The 16,915-nt window shown below is 41.3% G+C and overlaps 1 protein-coding gene across 1 annotated transcript; it reads right to left on the bottom strand.

Moving 5' to 3' along the window:
- Positions 1-5,324: 5,324 nt before the first annotated feature.
- On the bottom strand, positions 5,325-16,321 carry LOC118263773 (uncharacterized). Its single transcript, XM_050705633.1, has 21 exons — positions 16,091-16,321; positions 15,780-15,973; positions 15,436-15,584; positions 15,208-15,353; positions 14,866-15,119; positions 14,634-14,789; positions 14,302-14,547; positions 12,180-12,369; positions 11,729-11,919; positions 11,256-11,404; positions 10,900-11,045; positions 10,535-10,788; positions 10,305-10,460; positions 9,975-10,220; positions 7,471-7,705; positions 7,178-7,368; positions 6,877-7,025; positions 6,619-6,764; positions 6,282-6,535; positions 6,051-6,206; positions 5,325-5,968 (listed from the first exon to the last, which is right to left on the bottom strand). Exons 1-21 carry the CDS (start codon positions 16,278-16,280, stop codon positions 5,720-5,722), a joined length of 4,047 nt encoding a protein of 1,348 aa, XP_050561590.1. The 5' UTR covers positions 16,281-16,321; the 3' UTR covers positions 5,325-5,719.
- Between the last annotated feature and the right edge of the window lie 594 nt (positions 16,322-16,915).

Genomic DNA, 16,915 nt, shown 5'->3' on the forward strand with positions numbered 1-16,915 from the left:
ATACAGAGGTAATAAAAACCTTTTTATTGGACCTGCGCTTTTCCTACCTACTCGTACTAACACTCAGCGACCTATTGATAATTCAAGCGAACTCAAATTCTAACTTGGAATACCAACAAAGTTGTATCAGTTTGGGATTTAAACAACTTACATAGAACCATTAGCCGTTCAGACATTGAATATGTATGTTACTTTGTTGTTTCTTAGTTGAGTTATTTTGTATATAGGCATTATTTCAGTTTAATGGAAAATGATACTTGTTAGGCTTATCTCAGAGGGTACGTGAGATGATGGACTAACCCTGTTACCAGGTAACAACAATAACATATTTTTGTTTATAGAATTTTTTGGCAGCATCTTTTAGACTTTCCCATTTGAGATCCATCCAACCGTAAATATACATACAGACCTACTTCTGGTACGTGCCTCCGTAAAGTGAGTAGATAGTAACCGTCGGCTTAACTGTAGAGTAGAGTGAAACATTTTCAACTATATGTTCTAGGTACCAAATACCTACACTTTCAATATTCGGCAGTACGATAAGGGCACTGCCCAACGTCTCAATGAGTCAATAATCTGTACCAAGAAAATTGTTTATACGTTCCAAATCTCGTTTTGAAGGAATTTTCGGAATCGCGCCCTAAAATATTGTTCGATATAGTTTTCTTAAATCCTCTCTGCTCTTTTGTATCAATATCACGCACAATATTCGAGTTTACTACATTTTTATTTCCCCAGGTTTATGGACTGGTTATTAGATAAGGTTGGGAATATCTGGGAACGTCGAATAAAACGCACGTGTAACGTGTAGTGCGCTAACTTCGTATATGTTGCTATATATGATATGCCATCATTTAATCTTGACTGCTCAACTCGTAAAACTAACAGCCGTGCAAAATTTCGATGCGGTTACTTTATTTTGTGTCTAACATTTTACTCATATATGTATAAAGGAGGAAATCTTCATGTAACTGAACAAAGTTGAAGGAAAATTTTCTTTCCTTCTAGTTGCAATGTCAATTCTTAAACTCCACATAGTTGAATAAAGGTACGCGTCCACAGGCCCGTATCGTACACATCGCATGCACCGCACGCAACGGATTTTAATTAGTCTTGTATAGAAACTCATACAGCTGCGTCCATCAATCTGTATCGTACGCACCGCATCATCAGCAATGCCTACATGCGATGCGTACTGATGACGTCATTCGTAATGCTTACGATGCGTACGATACGGGCCTGTGGACGCTTACCTTAATAAACTACTTTAAAATATTGCATTTTTAGTCAGATGACTAGAAGCTTTGGTACATCAAAAATGTCGTACTAAAATATTCTTTCAGCATCATAAAAAGCACTCGAGAATTTCTGATTCAAACATTAGACCTCGTGCTCAGTAGACTACAAAAACAACGAGACAGAATTTGATAAATTATGTATAAACTCAAAGCTACACACAAAGATAACATTCAAGCAAGTTTCGTGGAAACATAAATCGCGAGACTCATACAAAATGACAGGCCAATGAAGTCACGCGCGACCAATGTACAGACTCACGTAGCATGTTCGCAGCAAGACAGCGAATGGGATGAAATAAAAATATGTATGCGACAGAGAAATGGTCGAAATGGATGCTACAAATATTTTTTTTTTTTTTTTATTCGACAAAAACTAATGCTTGACTACATCCCACCTGATGGTAAGTAGTGATGTAATCGTTGATGGTGAGGCGCACTAGTTTCTTAAGAGCCTATTCACTCTAGACTTGAAGACACCCACATTGTAGTCCGATGGAAAAACCGCAGCAGGCAGATTGTTCCAGTCCCTCGATGTACGCGGAATAAACGACGAAGCAAAACGCTTAGTCCGAACCGTAGAAGTTTCGACAACGTAGGGATGGATACCCGCCGTACGACGGCTTGTCCGATGAAAGAAATGGGATGGTGGAATTAGGTCGTGTAATTCCTGCGCACACTCTCCGAAAAGCAACCTGTAAAACACCGAAAGGCTGGACACTCTACGCCGGTGCTCAAGGCTTTGAAGGTTGGACTTAACCAAATCTGGATCACCAATTAGCCTTTTCGCACGCCTTTCCACCGAGTCCAAAGTTGCCAGGTGACACTTTGCAGCACCTGCCCATATGTGGCCGCAATACTCCATACAAGATCGGACCTGTGCTTTGTATAGCATTAAAAGCTGTCCCGGTGTGAAGTACCGCCGGACCTTAGCAAGGATGCCGAGTTTCTTAGCAGCCACCCTGGCCTTGGACTCGATGAACCGCCCGAAGTTAAGATCTGAGGAGATTTCAACTCCCAAGAGCTGAAGGCGGTCGGTGCACTCCAGGGATACATCTCGAAAAGTAGGAGCCAAGGTGGGCTCCTTTTAGCAGTGAATAGACACGCTTGTGTTTTGGCGGCGTTGAATCCCACCAGATTGGCTTCGCCCCATTTGGACACTGCCTGAAGTGAGACATTCGTACGCTCTACCATTGCCTCTCTCTCAGACTGGATTAACTCCTTACTAGCCCGAGCACCTGGCAGATATCTCTCTACAACTGTGCTATCATCTGCATACCCATAGATACCGGGCACTAGCAGATCGTTAATGTGCAGCAGAAATAGAGTTGCAGAGAGAACAGACCCCTGAGGAACTCCGGCATTAGTCGTCATGGGCTCTGATGAGCATCCATCGACCACAACTCGGAGAGATCGATCACTCAGGAAGTCTTTTACCCAGTTAGTCAGACCAGGAGAAATGCCGTACGCTGGAAGCTTACTCAAAAGGCTATCGTGCCATACCCTGTCGAAGGCCTTCGAGACGTCCAAGGAGACGGCGATCGCTTCCCCATTCTTCTCGAGGGCCTCGCCCCATAAATGGGTGACATAAACTAGTAGGTCCCCAGTAGACCGATTGCCGCGAAATCCGTATTGTCGGTCACTGAGGAGATCGTTACCTTCCAGATATGCCATGAGGCGCGAGTTCAACACACGCTCCATAATCTTGCAGAGTATGGAGGTTATCGAAATCGGCCGATAGTTGGTGGGATCGGCACGACTGCCCTTTTTGGGCACGGGTTGCACGTTGGCAAGCTTCCAGGACTTGGGCACTATACCAGTCCTAAATGAGAGGCGATACAAGCGAGTCAATACAGGGGACAACTCGGGCGCACAAACCTTAAGAACAATCGCTGGTATACCATCTGGTCCACTAGCTTTATTCACGTCCAGACGACACAGTACTCTAAGAACCTCTTTGTTCCTTATGCGAACCTCGGGCATCGAAGAATCGCAATGAGGTAGAGTTGGCGGAGTAGCACTGCTAGTGTCTAGACGAGAATTATGTGCGAAAAGAGATGCAAAAAGGCCTGCTTTCTCTTTCGCGGTGTGGGCCAGTATTCCATCAGGTCTTACCAGCGGAGGCAATGTGGGCCGACAGAAGTTCGCCTCGACCGACTTGGCAAGGGACCAGAATGCTCTGCTACCGGACGGTTGTGCAGAAAGCTTTGTGCCAATGTGGGTGATGTGGTCGAAACGAGCCTTCTTTAGTGCCTTTTTGTAGGACTTGGCAGCATGGTTAAAGGCTCTCTTCTTTGTGATCAGATCCGGAGCTTTACGGTCACGAGCGTTCACCCAGGCGAGGAACGCCGAATGCTTAAGCTGTTCAGCTTGAACGCAATCGGCGCTGAACCATGGGTTAGCTGAGCCACCTACGGGTACGTCACTATATGGGATGAAGTACTCCATAGCTTGGCGTATCACATCGGACACAGCATCCGCACAGCTCGACGGGTTTTCAGAAGAGAAGCAGACCCGCTGCCAAGGATAAGATGCAAAGAAGTGCCGCATCTCATCCCAATCTGCTGACTTGTAACGCCACATCCTACGTTCACTGCGTGCGTCGTAGTCAGGTGGGGAGAAGGTCGATACAGACTTCACCAGACAGTGATCTGAGGTTCCAAGTGGGGATGAAACCGTTACGATACATCTATCTGGATCGGTAGTCAGCAGAAGGTCCAGACAATTGGCAGTATGGCCATCCACATCAGGCACCCTTGTTGCTTGCTTTACCAACTGGGAGAGGCCCAACGATACTGCAAAGTTTCGCGCCTCTCTCCCAGCGTGGTCCGTCCTCTGGTACGGGAAAAGCCAGTCTTGGTGGCAGGCGTTAAAGTCGCCCAGAGCGACAAACTGCGCGTCAGGGTGCCGATGTAAAGCCTCATCGGCGGCCTCACTGAGGTGGCCAAACAGTCGAGTTGTCTCCTGATCACCGCTGTGCGATCGATAGACACAAGCATAGACAATTTTGTCCATACCGGTGTCCACCAACAACCACAGGATGGAGAAGCTGGGGTCTTCAAGGTAACGAAGACGCTGGCAGCAGATGTCATTGCGGACGTACACACAGACCCCGGCACGCTGCAGGAAATGGTGCTCCATTGAGTATCCCGGGTAGTCGAGATACGCCGCATCTGATGGACATCTGATCTGCGTCTCCGTCAAGAAAAGTAAGTGGGGCTTGTCGGTCTCGAGGTGGAAGTGGACCGCATCGAGATTGGCGTGCAGTCCTCGAATGTTGGTGAGGTGCACTTTAAACGAGAGGACGTGCATCCGCTGTAGGCACTTACTTCTCTTTTTACCTGTCATTTTGATTGGAGTGAATAGAGTTGGTGGAAGATGGCAGTTGAGTGAGGTGATGCGATGTTAACCCAACAACACGACCAGGGCTGTCGCATCAATGGAGGGCTGATCTGGAGACTGCGGGGACGCCCGAACCCCCCCAGGGATCGCCATCGGGTCCTCTCACCCGGTCGCCAACCGGCACGATGGGGCCACCCTGGGATTTTTCACAGATGGCGGGGCAGCCTTTCGTGTGTGGCTGGCACACTACTTGGGCCCCCAACTGTCTGCGGTCGGCCAGCGGAGCACCGTGCTTCGGATCCCGCTACCCTCCATGATCAACCGTCCGACACAACAACAGCTGGTGCATCAAAACCGGTATACATCGCAACACAACTACTCAGACCCAACTTCCACCGTACGGCTTCACCAGATATCACGCCGGAACACGACGAATCGTTTGGCGACATGGCTTTGTCTGGTGGGTGGTAACTTTAAGCCGGCAGCCGATATTATGGCCTACCACCGCGTTTACTGCTCGTTTAGCACTACCCAGGGGACACGTGTAGGGTGGTCAAAACTAAGTAATTCCTACGGACGTAAGCAGTACATCCCCAAAAATATTTTTAACTATCAACTTAAATATTCAATTTACAAAGACTTTAGTAGCTATGTAAATTATTACTTATGGCTCAATAAAAAGCTGACTAGAGGTGATTCCACCGTCTTTCTCTGAGAGAACTACAATGGTTATTTTATTGCTTTAAGTTAGTTGAGTAGTCGTGGTTTTCCTGGAAAGTAACAGAATCGCTTATCATATGATCAGTATAGCTACATACGAAACATAACTTATGTATTGATTTGATAATTTTGTATAGGTACCTATTATCCTTATTTACATTTAAAATTTGTCTTTAAGGACTTACACAATTCTACTTAATTGCTGTCAATTACCAATGTTAATTACACTTATCTGTATCTTGATAAAAATGTTGAAACGTAGATTAATTTAACAAAACACACAACACAATTATGACACACTGATCATAATCATTTCATTGATTTTTTATTTCATTGCATGTTTTGGGTAAAATATATGCGATTTATGTTAGGAGTCCATTGGTTGAGAAGGAAGGTAGATGAGGAATAGTTCTCCTGAAATCGTCGACGGTGCAGCAGAAGCTGTAGCCGATGTCGATGCGGTCAGGCTGCCAGCGGAGCCAGTTGAAAGCACTGTTGCCGCGGCAGCGGTCCGTGCAGAACTGACGAGCGCGGCACTCCGCCAACGTGTAGTACGGGTTGTTGATGCTAATGAATGCAGTACCGAGTCTCCGGGACGCATCATATGCCACCTAAAATTGAATATGAAATTATGTAGTTTAACAATTCAAAAGAAATTAACAACACCCATTTAATTATTATCGATAATTTTACCTTGTAGAAGTAGAGTGGTACTGGGATCTGGTTGCGCTCAGGCACCAAGTAGATATCGACAAAGCGGTTGTTCTGGTCACGCAGCTGGGTCACACCGAAAGTTCCAGTGTAGATGACGGTGTTGTAGCCAGCAGCACCGATGCGGGCACGAAGGTTCTGAAGGTTTCAATTTTGAAGATAAAAATGTTCATAAAAACATGACAATCTTGGAGCAACTGTCTAAACACTTACCTGTTCTAGCGAGTTCCAGTTTCCAGCATTGAATGGCTGCCACTGAGGAGCAGCGTTGATGAAGTAGAAAGTAGCGCGCTGACCAGTAGCAAAGACGTAGTCACTCTTAGCAGCAAGATGACCCCGAGACATGAACTGGTGGTTGGTGATGTACTGGTTAGCTAAATTTGCTCCAACATATCTTGTGACAACAGTCTTCTGGTTGTTTTGAGTGTACATAGTGTTGACAGCAACACCAGGGAAGAAGCTTCCAGCTGGAAAGAAGAAAATATTTGTCTTGAATTTATTTAAATTTTCCGTTCTTCAGAATATAACTGTAACTAATTCAGACCCGTACCTTGCCAGTTAGGTCTGTCAACGCCAGTTTGGTGAACAGCATTCTCGCGAGTCTGGTCATACCAGACATACAATACTTCTAGGCGGTTCTGGTCGAAACAAGACCAGTATAGTGAATGGAACACGTTGTTGACGATAAAACCGACGCTGGAAACAAAGGCATACAAGCACAGAATTAGGTAAAATTAGAACAAAATTTTGTCAGACAAATGGATTTAAAAAAGTAGTGATAATACCAAAGCGACTACAAGTTACTAACCGGATAACAAAATTATTATTGAAACAACGAGTGGTAGTCCTTTGAGCCTCTTCATTAGAGTGTGCTGAACACGTGAGCTGGCCGAAAGCACCGTTCCCATTCAACCAGCCAGCACCAGAGACGAGGTTGTTGCTGACACAAGTTGCTGTCTGTATGTGAAAAATATACCATTTCTCGTATCAGTCAAAAATGACCAAAAAAGAGTGTGCTAAAAACTAATTTCTTCATCAGTTTTGTACGCTGCTCTATCATTAAATGTATTTAGAACAAAATAAGTTATAAAGTTGCGATCAAGACTTACAGCAACATTTCTTGAAGCAGCAATATTTGGGTGTCGAATAGTTCTTCCGGAGCCAGTACAAGCGATCACAACTTGTTCACCAGTGTTGAGGCGGATCTGACCAGTGTTGCCGTTGGGAGCCAATAATCTGTTGCTTCGGACGTATACCGGCTGTGGTTGACCGAGGTCGCCATTGATTCTGAACGTGCAACCTACAAGTGGGATTCAAAGGTATACAATTTCAATGACATTATTAAGTACCTGTTACATAATAACATTTGGTTATTTTATCAACACTGTAAATTGTTCTTTACCGCTTCTGGGATCAGCTTCAGCGTTAGAGGCATTAGCAGCTTTGTTCTGTTCAAGCTCCAGCCAAGCATCAAGATAGTCTTCAAACTCCTCTTCGCCGAGAACCAGAGCCAGCTGTGCCGGCTCCGGTATTTCAGTCGGCAACGCCGTCACCGCAGCCACGACAGCTACCAGCACTAACACTGTCCGCATATTAGAAGATGCCTCACACTGCACTACTGATAGTAATACACATGTCTACTGTTTTATAGGCGTCTTCAGGTTCATGTCCAACAATAATTATCTATATTTGTCCATATTGTCAGTTTTATCAGAAAAGACTTAACCGATTATTTACTTTTATCACTTTTGCCAAAAATATCACTAATATTTTTTCATGTTCCGTAGGTGGAACTATCAATTTTAAATCTTGTCATTAAAATATTAATTAGATTAATTATGTGACGTAATTGTTGTTCTGAACTTTTGTTAACTTGATATTGATTGAAAGCATTCTGTGTGTATAATATCCAAGGATTTTGACTGATAAACTAGGTACGATAAAAATTCTCGCAGTAGAAAATATTTATTTATTTAACAATAAGTACGCTATTACATTATAATTTGTACATTATAACTTACGTCTAAGCGCCTCATCACTTAAAGAAAAGCACAGCATGCACTATCTTATGCGCATATAATAACCTAACCAAATTAAATTATTAATTTTAGATTATTCACTTTACCTATAGCTTTTAGGTCATCGGCAAACAGAAATATTTCCGAGTTCTGGAAACATTTGTAGATGTCATTAATGAAAAGAATGAACATCGGCGGACCCAAATGACATCCCTGGGGTATTCCTGACGTTGCAACGTACGGTTCAGATGAACAGCCATTTACCACGACCCTAAGCGTCCGCTCAGAGAAATATGACTGGAACCAACTTAAAAGAGGTTCTGAAATGCCATACATTTTAAGCTTGTTGACTAGTATGACATGGTCTACCGTATCAAAAGCCTTGCTGAAGTCGGTGTAAACTGCATCAACCTGCTCACGCGCATCGACCGCCTCAGCAATGCGTTCAACATAGGTCACCAAATTGGTAGCAGTTGATTTTCTCTTCATGAATCCGAATATAATGACTAAACATGAACAAATCGCCATCTGACAAATATTTAGATTATAGGTGCTTTTAGTCATGGCTGATGACGCCCGAGAGACATTGAGAGACTCTGAGAAGAAGACTGACACATACATTCACAAGATCTATTGATTATTTTATATTAATAGAGATTATTTTAATAGGGACAAGCTAAATAAAAAATGCATGATTTATTATATTTGAATCATCAGAATATCATACTAAAACAACATATTTTTATCTGATGCTCGTATTTTTTAAACACGTTGCTCCACACTAGGATTTTCTTCTGTGTCGTGGGTGCGTTAACAAACATACAAGTTCACATACATATGACACCCAGACCCAAAACAACTATTTGTGGATCACACAAAAAGTTGCTCCGTGCGGGAATTCAACCCGCTACACATTACGCGGCAGTCGGTTGTCCAACCACCGCGCCAACTGTCCAGTTAATTGTATCATCATCTATAGCTTATTTCTAGTTTTCAATGAATAGATGTTTTCATTAACGACGCGTGATCCCTAAACAGCGTGCTATTAATTTCCTTTCTTTGATAAATAATTTCTGTTAACTTCGATTACCTAAAATTTGTGATTCACAAATATTAGGTAGTTAGATAAGACAATATCCATGCATGTGTGCTCAATGTGCTTATTCGATGTTATGATTTCATACAAATATTCTACATAAAACTATCAAATGATATCAGTAGCATTGAATACTTGTATTAAAAAATTGTAATTCTAGGATGTGACGAAAGTCAAAGGAAGCAGCTGGTTGTGTAGTTTTAAGATGATAAAATATCAAGCACACAAATAGGAAAGCCTAGTGGCTAAGTTATTCCATTCTAACGAATAATTTATAATAATTATGAACATATGTTAACACTAGCTTCTGCTATCGGTTTCACGTGAGATAAAAGAGTCATATGTTATTCCAGACCATTATATACCCCTGTTCCAAATATCGCATTTATTAGTAATACATCATCATAACGTTGTAATGTTAAATAAAACTTGTATATTAAGTAAAAAAAATGTATATTTGTAAAATAAAATTTATTTTATTTTGTCGAACATTCTAAAAAATCTATATATTAAAACGTGAGTAACGTTGGACATCATAATGTTGTAATAACGTAATAAATAATAATGCTTGTATATTAATCAATAAATAAAACATTAAAAAATGCATAGTATCTGTATATTTGTAAAATCAAATAATTTATTTTATTGATTGTTAAAAAAGTTTGTTTAGTTTGAATATCCTTGAATGTATGTTAAAATTAAGTCGTATATGGTCGAATTAGTAAAAATTTGTAAATTAAATGTATCAAATCTTAGCTTCGTACTTCGTACGAACAAGCTACGACTAGCTTAAGAGAGGAGTCCATTGGTGGCGAAGGCGGGCAGATGAGGAATAGTTCTCCTGAAGTCGTCAACGGTGCAGCAGAAACTGTAGCCGAGGTCAATGCGGTCAGGCTGCCAGTTGAGCCAGTTGAAGGCACTGTTGCCGCGGCAGCGGTCCGTGCAGAACTGACGAGCGCGGCACTCCGCCAACGTGTAGTACGGGTTGTTGATGCTCACGAAAGCTGTGCCGATGCGCCGGGCCGCGTCATACACCACCTTAATATTTTCAAAGAACGTTAATCTCTTATTCATCCACAGTAACGTAAAAATTAGAATTTATATTTTATTGCCAAACTTTACCTTGTAGAAGTAGAGTGGTACTGGGATCTGGTTGCGCTCAGGCACCAAGTAGATATCGACAAAGCGGTTGTTCTGGTCACGCAGCTGGGTCACACCGAAAGTTCCAGTGTAGATGACGGTGTTGTAGCCAGCAGCACCGATGCGGGCACGAAGGTTCTACAATTTGTAATAAATAATATTACCGATCGAAAAGGACAACTGGCTTACAGTATAATCTTTGCAAAATTTACCTGCTCCAGCCAGTTCCAGTTACCAGCATTGAATGGCTGCCACTGAGGAGCAGCGTTGATGAAGTAGAAAGTAGCGCGCTGACCAGTAGCGAAGACGAAGTCACTCTTAGCGGCAAGATGTCCACGAGCCATGAACTGGTGGCTAGTGATGTATCTGTCGGCTAACGTAGGTCCGACATAACCAGTTACAACAGTCTTCTGGTTGGCTTGTGTGTACATAGTGTTGACAGCAACACCAGGGAAGAAGCTTCCGGCTACAATAAAAAAGGTTTTTAGATAATACTCTTCTTATAAACCTTAAAAATTCTAGATAGCTGTACTAAATAACATAATAACGGAAAATTCCTCAATTGAAGTTAGATTACCTAACCAACTAGGTCGGTCCACGCCACTTTGATGGACAGCATTCTCAGGGGTTTGGTCGTACCAGACATATAAAACTTCCATGCGGTTTTGGTTGAAGCAAGACCAGTACAGCGGGTAGAAAACGTTGTTAACGATGAAACCCACACTGGAAATGAAAGTACGAATTGTTTTACATGAAAACGAGTCTTACCGCCATACTCAGAGTAATTTAATGGTTACTTAACCCAATCCTTAGCAATTCTTTTCAGAACAAAATCCTTACTAAGGAATAGTTTAAATAGTCATTAAATATCTCTGAGTAAGGCAGTTATAATATAGAATAAGTATATTCATAGAGTAATATAAAATTACCCACCGAATAACCAAATTGTTATTCCAGCATCGAGAGGTAGTTCCTTGGGCTTCATGGTGGGAGTGGGCAGAGCATGTGAGTCCACCAAAAGCTCCGTTTCCATGCAACCATCCAGCACCAGATACCAGATTGTTACTCACACATGTCGCTGTCTACAAGAAACGACAAAAATATTAACTCAACTACAGCCTTAATTTACTTAAATACATTAAAAGTATGGGAGACCCATGCTTCGGCACGAATGGGCCGGCTCGACCGAAGTGTTAAATACCACGGACTCACAGAAAACCGACATGAAACAACGCTTGCGTTGTGTTTCGTTGTGTGAGTGAGGTTACCGGAGGCCGGCAACGCACTTGTAACGCCTCTGGTGTTTCAAGTGTCCATGGGCGGCGGAGATTGCTTACCATCAGGTGATAAGTCTGCTCGTTGTTTCATAAAAAAGTCAATTCTAAAACATATTCACTTAAACTTACAGCAACATCTCTTGTGGCTGCGATATTAGGATGGCGAATAGATCTTCCGGAGCCAGTACAAGCGATCACGACTTGTTCACCAGTATTGAGGCGGATCTGACCAGAGTTGCCGCTGGCAGCCAAGTATCTGTTGCCACGGAGGTACACTGGCTGAGGCTGTCCCAGATCTCCATTGACTCTGAATGTGCAGCCTACGTAAAAGATTTATCTTATAAAAATACAACTGTGTAACAAGTTTCGCTGTATAATTTTGAAAAAGAATATGTAATTTTGTTTCGTAAATTAGATACATTTGTCAGATACAAGTATGAAGAAATACCCATTGTTCTTTCGTGACAATCAAGAAAACCAAGTATCTTGCAATAGATTTGAATAACTCTATTTGACTGAAATCATTTAAAAACCAAATTCTAAAATAGAATTTAGATTTCCATATTGTTTGATAATTTACCACTACGGGGCCCGGCTTCTACAGACGCATTAGCGGACTTGGACTGTTCAAGCTCCAGCCAGGCATCCAGATAATCTTCAAAGTCCTCTTCGCCGAGAACCAGAGCCAGCTGTCCAGGCTCCGGTATTTCAGTCGGCAACGCCACCACCGCGGCCACGAAGGCTGCGAGCACTAACACTGTACGCATCTTTTAAGACACCACACACTGCACTACCGCTATCACTAATCATGTCTACTTATTTATAGTAATTCTCAAGTTAATGACAATATTATCTATCCCATTCTGTTCCATCCACTTTATCAGAAAAGCTGATTAATGTTTTGATATCTTTTCGAAAAGAATGTGGTGAAGATGTGTGTTCCGTAGCATTTTTGGATACGGAATTGCAACAGTAAATCATCCATTAAGATTTTACTTTACATTTGGGATACCTTCATTACCATCATTCAGTTTCATTTTTGTGGTAGATACTTGCTGAGCTTTGCTTGAGAGCTTTAAGACAGTCGCTTCACATGCATGGGAATGCGGGTCCGAACCCTGCCAACGGCAATCCAATACCAATATCCCTTTTCTAAGTTATATGTAATTTATAAAAATATTTAGACACCACTATCAAACGGTAAAGGAAAGCATCGTGAGGAAACCTGGGCTTATAATTTCAAATTATAAAGTCTGAAATCACCAATCCATATTGAGCAAGCGTGGTAATTAATCCACCATCTTCTCCGTGTGAGAAGAGGCTTTTAGTCAGCAGCCACTACCTGAAAAATACTGACTGTAACCACTTTGTTAGACTTTCATAGATACAACTAAATTTCGCTGAACAAAACAAAAAATCAGAACAACCTATGTTTTTACAATGGATCTCTATTTTTTTTAATAACCATCATGACATGATGTGTTCGTGTTCATTGAGTGTAATTATTTTCAAAAACCTTAATTGTTTTTGTTATCTCAATTTATACGATTGAAGACTGAATGTACATGTAGATTAAAAACTACCAGGTGGTCCTTAGTGTTTTTCAACAAAAAAATATTCAGTTATTTATTTTCTAACTTATCATTGTATGGTCATTATTATCTGAAGTTTACTTTTTTACCCATCACTATTAAACAGTGCAATTCAAATGTGTAAATGTTTAGGTGTAAAGTGTGTGTGCGTGTGTGTGTGCTGATGTGATTCCACGAAACGTACTAGGTACTTATAATTATTAATTTTTTAACTACAATTAACAACAGATACTTAAATAAAGCATGATCACCACCAGGATTAATTGATTCCGAAAGGTGAATCTGCATACATTTGGATTTTTTTTTTCTTTAAACTTGCTAATATTAAGATACCTATTGCAATGTATCACCCTGGTACAACTAGGCTCAAAAATTCTGATATTTGTTGGTTATAAGTAGCTCTACTACTAGAGGCATTGTTTGCAATAGTTTTGAGACAGTGTGGATTTTAATATGTGTCTAAGCTCAAGTCAAAGTCAAAATTATTTATTTCAAAAAACCGGGAAGGCAATTTTAAACGTCAAAACAATCATTGTCTGCTTTGATATTCTGAGGTTTTCACCCAAGGCCACAGTCAAGCCAAGTGCCTACATCACCTAAGGTCATTTCAACTGTGCTCGTTTATCACCAAATATGTCTTTACAGGGGGTGTACCTCTAGTTTTCACTAATGATCTGTAATATTTGAGATATTTTTGTTTAAATTATAGTAATCTTCAATGAAAGTATCTGATACATTACGAAAAAAAAAAATTTTGTTAATTTCACTCCTAATGGAAGGAGCAATAACACTCCATGCGACCTTTTAGACCTAACACTCGGTACCCGTGAAACTAAAGGCAAAGATTTATTTTATTTCACTTTGTATTATAGGTAAAATATTATTTTCTATCATCAGTGACTCGAGTTTTTACAAGTAATAGGTAGTATCATAATTAATTACTCCCAATTGTTAATGATTATAATTAAAAATAAAGATAAGATTGCAAGCATATCAGATTATAGCGTTATCCTTAACTGATATAGGTACGGAAACGAAAAAACCAAACAAAAAATAAAAAATGAAATGTATATATTTACAATAATATTTTAAAACAATATACAATGCTTAAGCAAGGAGTCCATTGGTAGTGAAGGCGGGTAGGTGGGGAACGGTTCTCCTGAAGTCATCAACGGTGCAGCAGAAGCTGTATCCGATGTCAATACGGTCAGGCTGCCAGTTGAGCCAGCTGAACGCGCTGTTGTTGCGGCAACGGTCCGTGCAGAAGGTCAGAGCACGCACTTCAGACTCGGTGTAGTAAGGGTTGTTGATGCTCACGAACGCAGTGCCGAGACGACGACCGGCGTCGTAGACAACCTGGCAAAATTAACATTTTTAGAATATCGGTTACATTATCATGTTATTTTGGTATAGTCCATACAGTTTGCTAGGATAATTGTTACCTTGTAGTAATACAGAGGAACTGGGATCTGGTTACGTTCTGGAACCAAATAGATGTCGACGAGACGGTTGTTTTGGTCACGCAGTTGGGTAATTCCAAAGGTACCAGTGTAGATGACGGTGTTGTAGCCTGCAGCACCAATACGAGCGCGGAGATTCTGGAATTTTAAGTTGCGAATCAAGTTTGTGTCGTAATTTTAGAACGTGATACCGAATTCTCAAACAATATCGTACCTGTTCCAGCCAGTTCCAGTTACCAGCATTGAATGGCTGCCACTGAGGAGCAGCGTTGATGAAGTAGAAAGTAGCGCGCTGACCAGTAGCGAAGACGTAGTCACTCTTGGCAGCAAGATGACCACGAGCCATGAACTGGTGGGTGGTGATGTATTTGTCAGCCAAAGCAGCACCGACATATTGGGTGACGACAGCTTTCTGGTTCACTTGAGTGTACATGGTGTTGACGGCCACTCCAGGGAAGAAGCTTCCAGCTACAAATAAACAGCGACGTAATTAGAAGACCCTTTCAATTGCCAATTCCTTCTTGTAATGTTGTACACGAAATCAAGTTTATATTACCTAACCAACTGGGTCTGTCTACGCCGGTTTGGTGGACTGCATTTTCGGGAGTCTGATCATACCAAACGTAAATAACTTCCAGACGGTTTTGGTCGAAGCAAGACCAGTACAGTGGGTAGAAAACATTGTTGACGATGAAACCGACACTGGAAAAAATTAAGAGTTTATGAATATGAAGAAGAAAATACCAAATGCATTCTTCAGTTTTAAAAATAACTGAGTACTAACCGAATAACAATATTGTTGTTCCAACAGCGAGTGGTGGTGGCTTGAGCGTCGTGGTAAGCGTGGGCGGAGCATGTGAGCTGACCGAAAGCTCCATTTCCATTCAACCAACCAGCACCGGAGACGAGGTTGTTGTTCACACAAGTTGCAGTCTGCGGATGAAGTTAAGAAAACTAATAAATATTAGGTGTTTTAATATTACACCACAAAAATAAGTATAAAATATCCTTATTCAAAACATTCAACAGTCTCTATGTATCGCCAACTGAATTAGTGTTAGTTTTCATTTGTTTTCACACAAAATCAATCCTTTGTTTTTAAACTACGTTCATAAATAAAAATCTTACAGCAACGGATGCGGTTGCGGCGATGTTCGGGTGCAATATAGTTCTTCCGGAGCCAGTGCAAGCGACGACAACTTGTTCGCCAGTGTTGAGTCGGACCTGTCCTGAGTTGCCATCAGCAGCCATGTACCTGTTTCCACCACGGAGGTACACTGGCTGAGGCTGGCCTAGGTCTCCATTTATTCTGATGGTGCAACCTGAATGAAAGTAATAACTGCTATAGAATTATAAATCCTTTAGGTAATGAATGATGAATGTCCTTTACACAGAAGAAACGAGACAGGGAATGGGAGAAAAAACTTTTAAAGCATTACCGCTCCTAGCATCAACGTTGGCGTTAGATGCATTGGCGGACTTGGATTGTTCAAGCTCCAGCCAGGCATCCAGATAATCTTCAAAGTCTTCTTCGCCGAGAACCAGAGCCAGCTGTCCAGGCTCCGGTATTTCAGTCGGCAACGCCGCCGCAGCTGCCAAGAAGGCTGCGAGCACTAACACTGTACGCATCTTAGAGTATGGCACGCCCTGCACTGCTGAATCAGAAGTTAGTGCCTACATTTTTATAGCTAGCTCCATATTGTAATTGTTATCAAAACGAGATTTAACCGATTATTCATATTATCGTTCTTCTCGTAATATCTTGCAAAGTTGTTCCATTTTCGACTGTTCCGTATATTTAATGATATTGTGTTTAAAATCCATCTTCAGTATATTTCTCTCATTGTTGATTTCGCATTGTTGCATACTGTGAATAAGATTGTTAGTTAACATACATACATACATAACCTCACGCCTGTCTCCCAATTGTTAGTTAACTTTCACTAATTAATATACCTCGTTATTTTCTCCGGCATTGCATTCCGATATCATAGCTCTGCTGCAGATTCATTGTAAAATGATCAATAACTATTGCTTTCCCACAGGATCTTCAAAAAAAAATTCACAGCTTTTACTTAAAAAAATCAGTTACTTACAATTACCTTTGCTAAGTCATCATGAGGATTGAATGGCCTGTTGGAGGAGTCTCAGAAGTGTACCTTAAATACAAAACAACAATTTATTTCCTATGGATCTCTAAAATTGTGCCCTTACCCGATATAATGTATGTACCTACGTGATATAGAAATCTATTAATTAGATAA

This window comes from Spodoptera frugiperda, chromosome 27 (assembly GCF_023101765.2).
Source record: "Spodoptera frugiperda isolate SF20-4 chromosome 27, AGI-APGP_CSIRO_Sfru_2.0, whole genome shotgun sequence".
Taxonomy (NCBI): domain Eukaryota; kingdom Metazoa; phylum Arthropoda; class Insecta; order Lepidoptera; family Noctuidae; genus Spodoptera; species Spodoptera frugiperda.